General features: G+C 62.8%; 1 protein-coding gene across 1 annotated transcript in view; it reads left to right on the top strand.

Moving 5' to 3' along the window:
* The first annotated feature begins 9,132 nt into the window (after positions 1-9,132).
* Positions 9,133-15,557, top strand: part of NCKIPSD (NCK interacting protein with SH3 domain) — a 57,792-nt gene continuing 51,367 nt past the window's right edge. Inside the window, exon 1 of the mRNA XM_075513966.1 lies at positions 9,133-9,351. Coding sequence (XP_075370081.1) covers positions 9,181-9,351 — 171 coding nt within the window. The 5' untranslated portion in view covers positions 9,133-9,180. The remainder of the gene's footprint in view (positions 9,352-15,557) is intronic.

Raw genomic sequence — 15,557 nt, 5'->3', positions numbered from 1 at the left:
TGAGAGGACAGTGAATAACTGAAATAAAGAGAACTCCAAACCACTGGCTCCTCTTTGAAGAGGACCATTTATTTATCTAGCCATTTCTAGGTAAATGACTTCTCCCCTCGTGAAGCTTGTAAGTCATCGCGATGGTGCAAAACTGGCGTGGAAGTGCTGAGGTCAGGGTGGGAATGTTGTTGCTTGTTACGGTTGCCCAGGATAAAGCATCAAGTTTATGCGGAAATGAAGAGTTTGGGGAGGCGGGTGAGGCGGGGACCATCTCCTCAGCCCATCCTTCGGCTTCCCGCAGGCCTGCCTCGGAGAGGTGGGGTGGAAGGGGAAGGCTGCAGATCGCTGGTGGAAGGTCACCTTCCGTCGGCTGTAGCCATGCAGCTTTAGTTGCGGCTTTAGTTTCATATTCCCTGGCTGTTGCTGTCAAGTTCTCCTGACCAAAGTCTCTCTGATGGCTGTCCTGTGCTCTTCTGTACTTTTTGAAGAGGTTTTTTTACCTTTGCTGTGACATTAGTTTGTGGTTGCTTTTTTGTTTGTTCTGTAGTGTTTGGGCACAAACTGATGCCAATATTAAACAGGTGTGTTTACGTCTTGCGGTCACCTCACTGTTTTATGTCTGCACGTGGGGCACTTCCCCATGAGGTAGGTTTGTCCATCCTTACCTTGCCATTCATTGCTGCTTCATGAGTCTGCGGTGCCAGGTGCAGCCGAGCATCCCATGAGCTGTCCCGGAGCTGCTCCTGGCACTGGCTGTAAAAACCCTTGGGCAGGAGGATGGGGCTATTTATTCTTGGCACTTCCAGTTGCAAAATGCTTTGGGCAGGGATCGACGACACCTCCTGCCTGCTGTCCCCGAGGTGCCGTAGGTGTGAGGCAGAGCGCCCGGAACGCGGAGCGGGGTCACGGTTTCCTTTTCCATTCTCCTGCTTGGGATGCGATGCCCTCTGCTAATGAGCTAACCATCGGGCTCTTGGCAGGCGCTGCGGTCGCCTGTCGCTGGTGCTGCATATAAATAAGCCTGTGCAGATTCATCTGATACACGGGTTGACTTTGTAGTCTGAAATTAGCAGGGATAAAGTCCTCTAATGTACTTGGGTTACGTAGGAACTCTGGAGGGAATTCATAAAAGCCGATGAGAACAATCGCATTTGCTCTGATGCAAGCTGCCTCCAGAACAAGTCCTCTTTGTTCTGCTGCCTGCAGACGGGGCCCTGGGTACAGGCAGGGAGCTGCCCTCTCGGTAACGCTGCCGGCGGCGTGAGCTTGGGTCTGGGCCCGCTGGTGTCGGCACCCGGAGCCGGAGCGCTGGGGGTGCGCGTACAACAGCGACAGAACCCAGGTGGCAGCGGGGCTGCTGTAGGAAGGCCGGGGGACGAACCTCGCCCCTGCGGGCCCTGGCCTGCGCCGCTCAAATCCTTTTGCCAATATTGTCTGAGGATTAGCGGGGGCTGTGCCAGCGCCGCGCAGCAACACGGAGGTGGCTGGAGCTTCCTGGGCCTGCGGCGGTGGGAGGGGGGAGCGGGGACAGCGCTGACCCTTTTTATTAGTTGCTTTAAAGGGTGCAGGAGCAAAATGTCAGGAGGAAGAACCGTCTCACCTGCACGTTGACCTAAACCACAGGCATCCCGGCCCAGACCGTGTCCTCAAGGGTTAAAGAGGGGGTGACCCAGCTGGCAAGTCGCTCTGAATGACACATTATCTTGCAAAGTTCAAGAGCAGGTTTGTTTTCCTTCCATGCTGTTCTGCACAAATCCCTCCGAGCAATTCCTTCTGTTTGTGGAAAGGCCATTGTGTAACTGCCAGCCTGGGACACGCTGGGCCGGGAGCAGGGCTCCCGCGGCTCCCCGCCTGCGAACGGCCGCCCATCACCCCTGCGCCTGGGCTGCTTGGGGAACAGGACCGGGACGAGCAGCTCAAAGCTCTTGGGGGGTGTGCAGTCGCCGGGGGGCCGGGGCTTGCCTGCCTCTCGGGGCATGGCCAAGGACGGGGTGACTGGATAACGGGAGAGCAGCAGCCGGGCTGGGGAAGAGACTCGAGGGCTTTTCTGTTCCCGGGTTTCCTCCACCGGCGCAGGGCCGCTGCTGGCAGGCGGTGCCAGGCTGCCCTTGGAGCCAGATGCTCCGGAGGTGTGTGTGTCCCCCCCCGCCCCCCGGCTGGGGCTGGCAGTGGCGAAGCAGCCTTGGGCAGCAGCGGCAGGTACGGGGAGAAAACCTCCAGCAAGCTCCGGGGCGCGCGTGCCGCAGGAACCGGCACTTCTGCCTCTGCAGAAAGCGCTCTCCCCTCTGGGGACAAATCCTGCCCTTGCGGTGCGTGCCCTGAGCACGGCTCCCACGGCCCTGTTCCTCCCAGGGCAGGGAGCAGGAGCCCTGGGAAGGGGCAGCGGGCTGGCTCTCCCCAGCCTGCCCCGGGGAGCACCGAGCCTGGCACAGGCACCTCCATCCACGGGCCAGCCCTGCAGCCGGGCAGGGGACGGGGAGCTGGGGCAGCCCGCGCTCGGGCAGGACACCCCGCTCCGCGGTCGCCGCAGCCCCTGCTCCGCGGGGGACGATGCTGAGCGCACGTCTCCCTTCCTCACGGCTCCCCTGTGTCTGGTCTCCTCCCTGGCCGCTGCTTCCTGATGCTCAGAGAGGACCCACCTTTTCCTGCCGGCCCGGCCCCAGCGAGGAGCAAGGCCATCGCCCAGGGTGGCTGCAACGTGCTGGGCCTGACCCCGCGCCGGGGGCTCGGCAGGGGCTGGATGGGTGGCGGCGCGTGGTCCGGCCTGGCTGGGCCCCGGCGCCCGCAGCCCTGCTTCTCCGCGGCCTCCCCTGGGCGATGCTGGCCGGCCCGGGCTCGCAGGGAGCTGGCCTTACGTAAATAGGTCACTTCTAGCCCAAAACTGGGGCGGCTGCCGGGAATCGCCACCGGTCAGCTGGCCGGAGATGAAACGCATTCCTGTGGCCGGCGCCGGCTTCTCCGGTGAATTGAGCTCTGCTTTGATGGCAAGGCGCTGGGGACCGGGGCGGGGGGCTGAGCAGGGGCCCATGGACCTGCCAGCCCTGCTGCCCCTGCGCTCGTCACCCAGGGCCTGTGAGGAGGCGAGGGTCCGGGCTCACGCTGCTGGGGAGGTGAGGGGAGGCCCTGCCAGCGCTAGCCCCGTGCGTGGTGTTGGGGCTGGCAGGGGGAAGGAGCCCGGGACCGGCCAGGACTTGCCCCCGTGGCCAGGGCGTTTTGGCAGGTGGCCTCCCCGGCATTGGGGCTGGGCAGGGCAGGAGAAAGAAGAGGCGAGGGGCAGCCCGTGGTCCCCCCAGAGGAGAGGACACCCCCGTCCCCGTGCTGTCCCCATCCTGTGCTGCTGCCTCTTGAGTAGCTGCTGGACTTCTTCCCCCGAGCTGGGCCCCTGCCAGCGGGGAGGGACACACAAATGGCTTTTATGGAGCAAGAGCAAAATATTTCCTCGTGGCCGGGCAGCAGCATCCCCGCAGGGCAGTGGCACGACATGGCTGTGACCCCTGCCCGAGGGAGAGCGGTGTACCCCGCTCACCCCAGGGCCCCGGGGCTGCAAAGCGCTCGGGGCCCAGCAGGGCTCGGGGCACGTCCCGCTGCCCCGTGCCTTGCTGGGGACACGGTGGCACCCGGTGCGCGGGGGCAGAGACACCCGGTGCCCTCGCGGCTCCGTGGCACCCACTGCCTCAGGGACGATGGCAGGCGCTGCGTGTGGCCGAGCAGCCGTGCCTTCGCTGTTTCTAATGGCGGTAGGTTCGAGTTTGTGTAACTGAGTGATAAAACTCTTTTTAAGCCGTTTCTGCGGTGATGCCATAGCGGGGCTGGGGGCGGGTGTCTGTCCATCCCATGCGTGGGTCTGTCCCCGGCGCAGGGTGCAAGGGTCCAGCGCCGGCACTTGGCCAGGAACAGCCCGAGTCCCTGGCTGGGAGCTGCTGGCGGGGGGCGAAGCCGCCGTCCCTGAATTGTATGGAAACGAGGGGTGGCTATAAGGGGCCTCCTGCAGCTGCCTCTCGCCCCGGACTCCGACGCCTGCATGAGGGCAGAGCAAACCCCAGCGGGGTGCCCGGTGCCAGCCCCCACCACGCCGAGCACCCCGCTCCTCCGGCGGGGATCCCCGTCCCGGCACCCCTTGCCTGCTGCACCCACCCCCTGCCCAGGGCTGTCCCTCAGGCGAGGGGTGCAAGCGGGGACGCTGTCCCTGGCCCCCGCGCCCCATGGCCAGCGCGGGCAGCAAAGGGCGATGCTGGCAGGCAGCCTCGCTTGATGCGGGCTGGTGTCCGCCGTGCCGGGCTGCCAGCTCCGGATGGGGCCGTGGGCTCTGTCCTCTTTTTTTTCCTGGCTTTGCAATGTCCCCGCCGGCTGAGCCGTGCCGGGCTGTGCTGGCCCCGCGGGGTCTTTTCAGTCTCTCTCTGAAAGGGGACCAGGGGAGCTCCTCCAACCTGCAGGGCCAGGATCTGCTGCTGCACCCCAGGCAACGCCTGGCTTTGGGGTAGAATGTGCAATGGGGAAAGGGTGTGAGAAGGGCGAGGCTGGGCAACGCAGCGTTGGCTTGGGTAGAAACATGAACCCGCGAGCTCGTCTCCTTCACCCTGGCAGCTGTGCGGCAGGAAGGAGGGCGCGGGGAGCCCAGGGCACAGCGCTGCACCCTGAGCTCTCCCTGCCGAGCACCTTATCCCAGGTCCCCCCCTCTCTTCTCTCACTGTGCAAACGCCTTCTGCCTGCACCCAGGTTTTACACCGCAGGCGAGGTGCTTGGCTGCTGAGCTGACGGCAGAAAAAGCGGCATTCCCGTGAAACGGCCGTTCCCGCAACGCGGCGTTGCAGCCCGCAGAGCTGCCCGGGCAGGGGGGAGCCGGGCAGGGGCTGTCCCGCGGCTGCTGGCCGTGCCAGCAGGCAGAGCGCGCGGGCCGGCGAGGGGCTCGCCAGGCCAGGAGGCGAGCGGAGAGCTTAACAAAGAACAGGGCACCGCTGCGTGAAGCCAAAGGGCTTGTTTTCCCGAAGTGGAGCTACAGCGCAGGCTGGGCTGTGTGTTGCTCGCCTTGCAACTTGCAACACCGCAATCCTTCCCGCAGCATCCCCCGGCCCCCCCGCCGCCATCCCTCAACTCGCCCGACCTTCTGTCTTCTTCCTTTCCAGGAAGAGCAGCTGTTGGCAGCCACTGGCTGCTCCTTCTTCCCGGCCACAGGAGGGGCCTGGGCCCCCGCCAGCCCCGCTGTGGGCTTTGTGCGGCCGGTTGCGCAAGGAGCCCTGCGGACACCCCGGCCCCGCGGGCAGGTGGAGCGGAGCGGGTCCCAGAGCCACCCACCGCCCCGATGGCTTCGGCTCCTTCGTGCTTCGGGCTCTGTGACGGAGCAGCCACCGGCAGAGCAGCCCCTCACCGGTGTTTTTGGGCTCAGCACGGAGCGCCGCGTCCCCGGCGAGAGGCAGCAGCGAGGTTTGCTCCTGCCTGGCAGAACGCCCTTCCCCGCTGCTGGCAAGCAGCGCTGCTTTTGGGGCTTCTTCCGTAAGGGAGCAGCTGTAGCTGTAGGGGTGAGATCCCCGAAGCGATGCCAGTGCGTGCACCGCGCAGGCTGGATATGGGGCTGCGCTCACGGCCACCAGCTGCTCCGGCTCGCTCGGGGCCGTGCGCGTGGCACGGGGCGCAGAGCTGCCCAAACCTGCCCCTGCCTCTCGTGTGTGCGCCCAGCTCCATCTCTCGCTCGGCAGCAGGGACGTGCACGCGTCCTGAGCGCCGGCCGCCCTGGCGCAGCCGCCCGACCCCGTGCAGTGCCCAGCTGCAACGTGCGCCGCGGTCTGGGCTGGCCCGGCCGTGGGCGAGCGGGCAGAGCGCAGCCCTGTGCCTCGTGCGGCTTGCCCTCCTGCTCCGCTGCGGAGCTGCCTCTGGTCCCCGGGCGGCCGTGGCAGCTCTCCCACCTGCAAACCTCCTTCCCGAGAGGAGGTGGCCGGACCAGCTTCCAGCAGAGCCGCGGGAGCTGCTGGCAGGTGGAGCGGAGCGGGTCCCAGAGCCACCCACCGCCCCGATGGCTTCGGCTCCCTCATGCTTCGGGCTCCAGCATCCCTGGAGCAGGCGAGGGCACGTGGCACTGCTGCGGAGGGGCTGGGGCCATCCCACCCTGCCAGCTGCGCCCTGAGATCGCAGGAGCAAGGCCGGGCTGCCCCTCCTGCCTGTAACACAGGCGGGGTGCCGCGTCCTCCTCGGTGGCCCCGCTCACCTCAGCAGGGTGGCCAGGGCTGATGCCGGCGGGGTGGGGGGGGGGGTGGGGTGTCCCGTCTACAGCCTTTTAATGAGGCGTTCCAGGAGGGAGAGCTGCTAGGACATCGGGAAATAGGGGCATGCCCAAGACACATGCCAGTGCCTCCCCATCCCACCCCCAGTCCCCGCGGGACATGCTGGCAGCGTTGTCCCCAGAGCCATGGGCCCGCAGCACCTCCCGGCCCGTATGACTTTTCGCCCAGAGAGGGCTGGTGGGAGTACAATAATATTTGTATACCTAAAAGTAGAACGATTGATCCCGCTGCTGTTTTGTAACGTGTTGACGACCAGGCGGTGCAGAATTGTATAAGTGTACGTGGAGCTGGCAAGTTTGTGTTTCAATCATATGAGTGCTCTTGTGCAACGCTTCCCCTCCGCGGCCCCGGAGGAAAGCAGGTGCGTGGGGGCTGCCGGTGCTTCGGCAGAGGCTGCCGTGCATGCGCCGAGCCCTTCAAGTGCTTACGGTGATCCCGGTCCCCACGGCTCTCAGGGCAAGGGATGCAAGCGTTATTATCTGAGGTCTCACGTTCGGCTTTAAAAGTCCCCCGCAAACGGTGCAGCGGGATCCTCGCTCATTGCCCCTCCCTGTCCAAGATAAATCGCCCGGCGCTTGCGATTCGGAGCCGATTCCTCAGCAGCAGGAATGCGTCCTGGGCTCCCAACGCTCTCGGAGGCTCTTTGTCCCCGGTGCGTCGTACCCGGGCGCCGGAGGGTTTGCAGGAGCCCTCGCAGAGGAAATCTGGGCCGGCAGAGCCGGCACGCTGTGCTGAGCGGAGGGAGAGGCCGGGGTGCCGCCACCGCGTGCGTGGGAGGTGGGTCCCTCCATCGCCGTCGGCTGCCTTCGCCTCCCGGCACAGCCCGTGCTGCTGACTTCATGGAAATAAAGCACCATTATCCCAGTGCAAACAGGAGCCGGGCTCGCACCGGGGAGCGGCTGGGGCTCACCTGGAGCCGGGACACGGCTGCGAGCGGAGCTCGAGGCAGGGCAAACACTGCAGCCAAAACGGGGACAGGCTGGGGTGCTGCAGGCAGGGGATGGGCAGGGGGGAGGCAACCCGGCCCCGCGGGATCTGGATAATACCGAGAGTAATAACCCCACAAGCGGGAAGGTTTGCCCTCCTGCAGCGCTGATCCTGGCTGCTCACGCCTTGCCCACCATCACACCGTGCCCCCACCGGGCCTCTGGAAAGGTCGGTGACCAGGCACGAAGCCCAGACCCCGAATGACTCCTGAAGGCCTCAGCCCCAGCTGCATCTCCCAGTTCCCATTCAAAGCGCCCCGACACCTTTCCAGCCCGAACGTGCCCAGCTCCAGCTCACCGCGGTGATTCCCAGTACGGTGCTGGCAGCAGGGGGGCCTGGGCAACCGCCCGCTCCTGGTCCATCCTCCATCTTCACCGCCGTAACCAGGCTCGGCCAGAATTACCTCACCGGCAGTGCTGGGAAAAGCGGGGGGCTGCGCTGGGAGCGGGTGGGGGGCCGTGGCAGCCGCAAACCTGGCTTTTATTGTATAAACACTGCCTGGATTTGATTGTTGGTGGGTTCTGGATGAATTACACTCCCCCGTTGCTGGGATGGGGGGGGGGGGTGTCTGTGGACCCGTTCCACCTCTGCATCCCTTCATGCCTGCATCCCGCTGGGATGCAGGGGAGGGCAGGACCAGAGCGGGGCATCGCCGCGGTGGGCTTGGCTGCAGGAGCATGCGTGCCAGGCCCGCTGGAATGCCATAACCCCAGCTCCCCCCGCCTCGCTGCTGTCAGGCCAGGCCCGTGCTGGGCTCTCTGTGCTGGCTTTGCCAGCTGGAAAATTCCTCTTGTCCCTGTGGCAGCCGGGAGAAAGCCCTGCCTGGGGAAGGGGGTGTGGGGGTGAGGTGCTGCAGGGCTGCCACCCGCCTCCCCAGGGCAGCAGGAGGGGCCTGGGCCCCCGGCAAGGGCAGGGGGACCCGGGGGGAGCAGCTGAGGTCTCGGGGTGGTGGCCCAAGGGGTGGTTCTCCTGGAACGGGGCAACAAGGCAGAGCGATGCCCGGGGCCGGGGGCAGCCGTTTCCTCTCCGGGAGCGCCCGGCCCGAGGGGCGGTGCCCCGTGTCCCCACGGCCACGCGCCAGGTCACCGTGTCCGCCGTGGGGCACAGCTGGGGGCCGGGTCCCCGCTCTGCCTGTGCCCTCCTTCCGCGCCGGGGGGGGGCCGGGGCACGGCCGCTCTCCGCAGGGCGAAGGGACCTGCCCCGGGCACCTCGCCGGGGTGAAGCCCGCCACGTGCCGGGAGCAGAGCTGGGTGCCCGGGGCGGGGGACAGGCGGGGACTTCGCGGACCCGGCGGCAGGGCTTGCTGAATGGGGGACCGGCGGAAGAGGGGCCTTCTCCGGGGGACCCGGCCGGGCCGGGAGCGGGGCGCAGCGGGGAGGGCGGGCGGAGGAAGCGGGGGCCGAGCTGGGGCCGGGGAAGCGACGCGTTTGTGGCGAGGGAGGGCGTTCAGCCGGCCCGGGCGGCGGGGGCGGCCGGCGCGAGGGGGGCGACGGGCGGAGGCGGGAGCGGCGAGCGGGCTGCGGGCCAGCGCGGGCCCGGCCCTGGCCCCGGCAGGGCCGCCGTGGGGGGGGGCGCCGGGCCCCGCCCCCGCCCGCCGGGCCCCGCCCCCGCCCGCCGGGCCCCGCCCCCGCCCGCCGGGCCCCGCCCCCGCCCGCCGGGCCCCGCCCGCGATCCGCGGGCTGCTGGCGCCCCCTGCCGGCGGCACCCGCGCCCGGGGGGGCGGGGCGCAGCGGGCGGCGGGGCGGGGCCGCGCCCTCGGGACGGGCGGAGGCGGCGGGAGCGGCGCCGCCGCGCCGCCAGGGGGCGGTACGGTGCGGCGCGGAGCGGGGGCGTGGCGCGGCCGTGACGTCCGGGGGCGCGGCGGCGCCGGGGGCGGGGCGCGGCGGGCCGGGCCGCGGCGGTCGGAGGTGCCGGTGCCGGTGCCGCCATGTACCGGGCCCTGTACAGCTTCCGCTCGGCCGAGCCCAACTCGCTGCCCTTCGCCGCCGGGGAGACGTTCCTGCTGCTGGAGCGCAGCAACCAGCACTGGTGGCTCGTCACCCGCGCCGGCTCCGGCGAGACGGGCTACGCGCCGGCCTCCTACCTCCAGCGGCTGCAGGTGGGCCGGGCCGCGGGGCCCAGACCCGGCAGGGTGCGGGCTGGCGGGGGAGGCGGCCGTGCCGGCCGTCGTGGGCACCGCTGGGGGCTGGGGGTCCCGGGGCTGGGCGCCTCTTGCCTCCGCCCCTCGCAGGCGGGCGGGCAGCGGGGCCGTGGGGCGGGCAGCGGGGCCGTGGGGCGGGCAGCGGGGCTTTCCGGCTGAAGACCGCCCCGGCCCGGGTCCGCGCTGGGGCGGGCGGTGGAGGAGCAGCTGGGGGGGCCGGAGCAGCCCCGTGCGCTGCCTCGGCCGTTCACGGCCCCTTCTCGGGCCCTTCCGGGCGCTGCGGGCCGTGGTTGGGAGGAGCGGGGTGTGCGGTCCTTGCGGACGCGGTTACCCGCTTCGGCGTGAGAGGGAGGCAGAAAAATGCCGAGGCCGTGCCCGGGGGAGGTGGTGAGGGGCATCCCCCTCCCAGGGGCGTCCGTGGTGGCTGGATCGCCCTGGAGGCTGCCAGCCCCAGTTGCTGTCAGTACGCAGCGCTGATGTGGCCACCGCCGTGCGAGCTGGTGTGGCCACCGCCGTGCGAGCTGTTCAGGCACGGGGGTTTCTTCTTGCTCAGCACCCCAGCACCCTGAGGGCAGCGAGGGGGTGATCGCCCGCCTCCCTCCCCCAACACACCGTGACACCGACAGCAGACCCGTGCCGTCCTGGGGGACAGTAATGCCAGCCAAGCTGGTGATACTGGAAATTGCAGAAAGTCCGAGCGGGCTGCTGCGGCCCCGACTGGGGTCAGAGGAGGGAGGGCACCTTTCGGCCGCTGCGGCTGTGAGCCCCGTGCCCGTGGGAGAGGGGTTGCTCATGGCTTGTACAGTGCAGGGGCCTGGTTAGTGGAGGCTTCTGAGGGACGACGTGGCTTCGGAAATTAAAATAAGCCTTTCCTATAAGGCTAATTCGTGGGGGTTTTATACTTCTGGGCCTCAGGGGATAGCGGTGGGAACCGTGTGCTGAAAACTCTTTGCATCGGAGGATGGGTAACTGCAGGCAAATGCACGCGAATGTCACCAATGGGCCTCTTAATGTCTGGCTGAAAACAGTGACCGACCCCTGTATTTCAGTGCGCTGCTCTGGCTCCTTCAGATGCCACTGAATTTCTGACTAGCTGTAACTCGGCCCGTAAGTAAGTGTGGGTGCGTGCTTTGCAGGACACTTCAGCGAGACGAGCGTTACCTGGGGGGCCCGTACGTGCGTCAGGGCAACGCCGGGTCTCTCTGCCGGCTGCTTGGTTCAGGAGCCGGCCTCCCTGCGAGGCTGGGGCTCTTCTGCAGATACATCTTGTGTATCAATAAGCCCTTAAGCTATTTACAGGAGCTATTTAGTTACAGAGCAAAGACCTTATTAAACTACTAGATTTTAAAACCCCACGGTGGCATAGCTCCAGGCTGCTGCTCATGAGTTTCCTCTCTGCAGTCCCCTGCTTCATTTGCTTGTGTGGCATGACGTCTTCTCGCTGCCGTGGGCGTGGGAAGCCTTCTCCCAGGCTGCCTTCTGGAGCAGCCTTCCTGCATCTCTCCACCTCGCTCATACCACTTCCAAAATCTTCCAGGAAAAGCGTTTTTTTGCTGACTTTACATTCATTTCTCGGGTTATATTTTGCTACAGCCTTAAGATAGCTTGCAGCCTGCCAGGCCGACTCTGACAGTCCATTAGTAATGCACTAATACTAAAGCAGCGTTGCTGGTGACTTTGTGAGCGCTCTCCTCTAGTTCAGATGTAACTTTCCCAAACGCCCTTAGACCTGCTAGCAGGAAACAGAAGAGCCTTCCCTGCATCCGCTCATCTTTTTTTGGCCATTAAGTTTCCTGCACCAGAACTTGCCTAACGATGCATGAGGCAGCAGGATCTAATTTGCTGCTCTGCGGTTGCAGCAGTGCTCTGTGTCCGGGACTTTCTTTCTGCTGTTCCATCCTGCCAGCTCCGAAGAGCTGATCTGAAGTCAAAACCTGCTTTTTATTCATGGGAGAAGGCATCTGCTCGCTGAAGGCTTGTTTGCTGAATGTCTGGGACGAGAATGCAAACAATTTGTCACCCAGTTTCGGTTTAATAAGGGCACTGAGACTAATTAGTGACAGCGATTTGGGAGACAATTAATGCTGCCCCCATCACAACAGGGAAAAAACCCACGGCTAATGATGAGCGTTGGCGTGGTTAGCAGGGAGAGAGAGTGGCCAACAGGAGTCACCATTGTAAAAGTAAGCCTTGGGCTGCGTTCGCGGCGCGGGCAGGTTCCAGGTGAGCAATAGGTTGCGCACCAGTCGCAACCCACAGCAGCAAATCTCCCGAAAGCCCCTCGCAGCAGCCCGCTGAGGGGATGCTCACGGGAGAGGCTTGGGCTGCTGTTGCTGCTGCCGTCCGCTATTAGGAGCGTTAGCTTTCTTCCCAGCTCCTCTTGATTTTCTTTTTTTTTTCCTCAGCTTTGATAGATATGAGAAATTCATGCCTTGGCTTCTCTAGTGGAAGAAATAATTCCCATTTATTATTTAAAGCTTATTCTTGGCTGATGTCTTTCTGTCGCAAATGCGGCAGAATTTTGTACTGAAATCTTTGTGGCTCAGTCTTGCTATTAAAAGAGGGTTCATTGGGGGGGGGGGGGACACACCAACCAACAAATCCTTCTTAGAAACAGATAATGCCTCTGAGAAACAAGTCAGGGCCAAGCCAGGGCACCAGAAGGTACAGATGATGTGAAGTTAATTTGGGTCAATCAGAAACGCCCAACTTCAGCTGATATTCCTGCTGACTTTACTCTTCCTTAGTTCCCTTTTAGCTCCGTCGTGGGTTATTAAGAGTCATTTCAAGTCGAGTGCCATTCGGGGGGTAGATACTGAAGCCGTCAAGCAGCGAGAGGGAAGGACCGGGCCGCGTGCTGCTGAGCAGGGACAGCTGGTGAACCGCAAGCAGAGCGAGCTCCTTGCCGACACGCCGGCCTCGCACGCGGCTGAACCCCGGCTCTGCGTGCCCGCGGTGGAGATCTCGAGCGGTGACGCCAGCAGGCACGGCGGTAGCCAGCAAAGCCATAACGAGCTCGGGCGCTGACCGTGCTGCTGCTGAGACGAGTGAAAACGCGTACCCAGCGCTGTGCTGGCCGGTAACAGCACGTAGGATAATTGCCTCCAGCTATCGATGGAGCAAGAGACAAATGCTAATATCTCATGCCAGGCAAATACTGCTGCAGCGAGGCGGTCGGCCTGAGTGCCGTGGCTTCTGGTTGAATGGAAAGGTGCCCGTCGGCACGAGGTTGGTCTTTTGTCTCCAGCTGCGTGCTGATGCTTAAGCGATGTGTGAGTGGCAGAAAAATGTAGAGGTTAAATTGGAGCTTAGGGTGTCCTCTGGAGTCAGACGGTCACTGCAGAAGGCAGGCCTTTCGAAGCTTTGTATGGAGCAGTAAAAGGATCAACTTAGAAAGCATCCTTAGGAGGGGACAAATGCCAAGCCTAGCAAATAATAAGGGTCCTTCCTTTGGGTTAAATAGCCCGTATGTTGCTATCGTTATGATGGAACACGTGATTTCGTAACAGGAGTCCGGAGTTACTCCAGCTTTGGATGAAGGTTTCGGGCTGTGCCGCAGCAGCACAAGGAGCGCAAAGCGAGCGGCTGTCCTGGAGGACGCCAAACCTACAGGTGACGCTTGGGCTGCCAGGAAAGCTCATGTGCTCTGCTGCCGGTGGGGCAGGAGCAGGGCAGGGGCTGGCCGCGGTGGTTGGCTCCTGGCTGTGGGACCCACGTACGGGAGCAGCAGTCTGCTTCAGCTCTCGTCTTCGCTGGGCACCGTGACCGGTCTTGCCTCGTCTCTTGTCTGCGCTGACCCAGGCTGTATTCCCCGTCAGTGGAAGTGATAATATTACGCGCCGAGGAGGGGAATGGCAGCCATAAAATGCTGTATTGGTAAATGTCAGGGGCGCGAAAATAAGTGTGGAGTTGCAGGGGGGTGTTTCTTGGTGAAGTGGGAATGGTTTAGCACGCTGGCTGCTGCACTGAAGAGGCAAATCAGCTGCTCAGCTGTATTAACCCCTTAGGAAATAGCTTTGGAATTACTATTAATAGCCTCTTCAAAATGACTTTAAATTTATTTGGAATAACTGAAAAATTGTTTGAAATGTGGGTTTAGATTCTCTGCTCAGCTGAGGCCTTCTCCGGTCGGTCACACTTTCTCGCTGTACCTCTGGAGGAGCGAGAAGGGGGCTGGCTGGGTGGGAAGGTGCTTGTGCTGATGGGCAAGAAGCTTTGGACCGTCTGGTGAGAAAACAGACCCAGCCGAGAGCATAAGGAGCATTTTGCGGATGCCTTGGTTTGCTATTTGCCATATTTTTTCTACAAGAATAAACAGGCATGTGATAAAAATAAGAGACTGCTTCGTGCAGCCTAGCAACAACTTAAAATTCTCCTGCAGCGTGAGCAAGTGCACAGCGGCAGAGTACAGGTAGTCCTGGCCGGGCAGGCGCAGGAATGGTATTTCACCTCCCAAGCCGCAAAGAGAAGAGAGGTTTCTGCGAAGGAGTGAATTCTGAGCGCTCTCTGTCTGCTGGAAGCCCCTTCGTCCTGGTTCGTGTTGCAGCATTGACACGGGTTCGGGATTGGAGCGCGTCGTGCGGAGCGAGGCAGCGTAGGAGCTGCTTTCCTCGCAGACCGGGGCGTGCCAGGGCTCAAAGCGCGGGTCTGACAGCTCGCGGCCGCTCCTCGAGCCTGATCCCACGTCCCGCACCCGGCCTCGCCGTCCAGCCTTCCCCCGTGCTGCCTCTGCTCTTGTCGGCCCCGCTCTCAATTAATTCAGTTCACTGGCTTGCTAGAAAACTCATTGTTTCTAATCTGGTTGCTTTTCTGCCGGGGTAGCAAATGCATGGGTTCGGTGACGGAGCAGCACGTGCTGAGGCTGTGCCGGGGGAGGACTGCTGGGGAAGCAGCGAGCTGTGGTAGCTCAGGTACTGTCAAACCTTCCACGCTAGCGTGGAGACGATGATGGTTGTGGAGCGCGGAGCCGGTTGTACGGCGTCCGTCAAATGATCAGATGTTCTGATAGCAAATCCCCGGTCGCTGGGAACTGAGCTTTGGCGATTGTGCTTTGCTGTAAGAGTTTCTCCCTCCATCTATATAAAATCCAGCTTTAAACTCGGTTGTCCTGACCCCTGGCAGAGTCCCTCTTGTTGCTCCTGACCAGAAGGTGACGATCGTGCAGGCTGTCGTGCAGACCATCTCCTGCGCTGGAGCCTGCATCGTTATTTGTCATCTGCTGCAGATTTGACGGAGCTTACAATGAGCGTAAGAGCTTAATCGCAATACTCGCACAGATCCTGAATAAGCGCTTAGGCTAAAAATAAAGTTTTATTTTGGAGAAGCAGCAGCTGGTAGCACTTTGCAGCTGAGGCTGCGTTTCTTGACACATGCAAGAAACTGAAAGAATGAAGCGTTTTTCTTTGGGCTGTTGCGATACCAGAGATGCTATCATGTCAGAGCTGCTAATGCTTTGAGATGAAGTTTTATTCTTGAGACTAAATTACACAGTCAGGGGAATTATAACCATTTGTAATTAGCGTAGCTAAAGACTTGAAATTTTAGCCAGAAGTTCTGCAATCTTTCACAGTTCGGAATGATTAAAGTAGAAATACGCTAATGATCTTTAGCCTCTATTTTTGCTTGGCTGTGAAGGCATGTTCTTCTCACTTTTACTCTGATTAAAAATAATTAGGCTTTTTGATATCGGAGAAAAATTGCCTTTGTGACCTGGGCGCCCGTGTGCGAGCGTTGTTGGCGGCCCGTGCTTATTGCTCCCGCAGCCGCGTAATGGCCGAGCCCGGGTGGAGCGGCACGGGTGGGCGCTCGGGTGGTCCCGGTGGCTTTGCGTGGGGCTGGAAACGCTAAGCCTGTTTGAGGGTCGAACAACATGACGGCTGTCTTGGTCAGAAGCGAGCAAGCAGTAGGGAGATGTCTGAGAGCCCGCGTCCGCTCTTGAGCGATGCGGCTGTGGCTCTGCTCGCCTTGGAGGAAGGGCGAGGGGAGGAAGCAGACCGCAAGAAGAGGCGTGCCACCTTCTTCTAGGCCTTCGCAGAGGCGCTTGCCCGCAGCTGATAGACCCAGCCGGGGTTCCAGCTTCCCTGCGGGACCGCGGTGTCTGCCAGGTCGTTTGCAGCCGTGCTTTCTAGCACTGGCCTTGCTGTCAGCGTTTCATTTCACTGTGG

Source organism: Mycteria americana, chromosome 11, assembly GCF_035582795.1.
Source record: "Mycteria americana isolate JAX WOST 10 ecotype Jacksonville Zoo and Gardens chromosome 11, USCA_MyAme_1.0, whole genome shotgun sequence".
Lineage (NCBI taxonomy): Eukaryota > Metazoa > Chordata > Aves > Ciconiiformes > Ciconiidae > Mycteria > Mycteria americana.
This window is presented reverse-complemented; position numbering and strand designations above follow the sequence as displayed.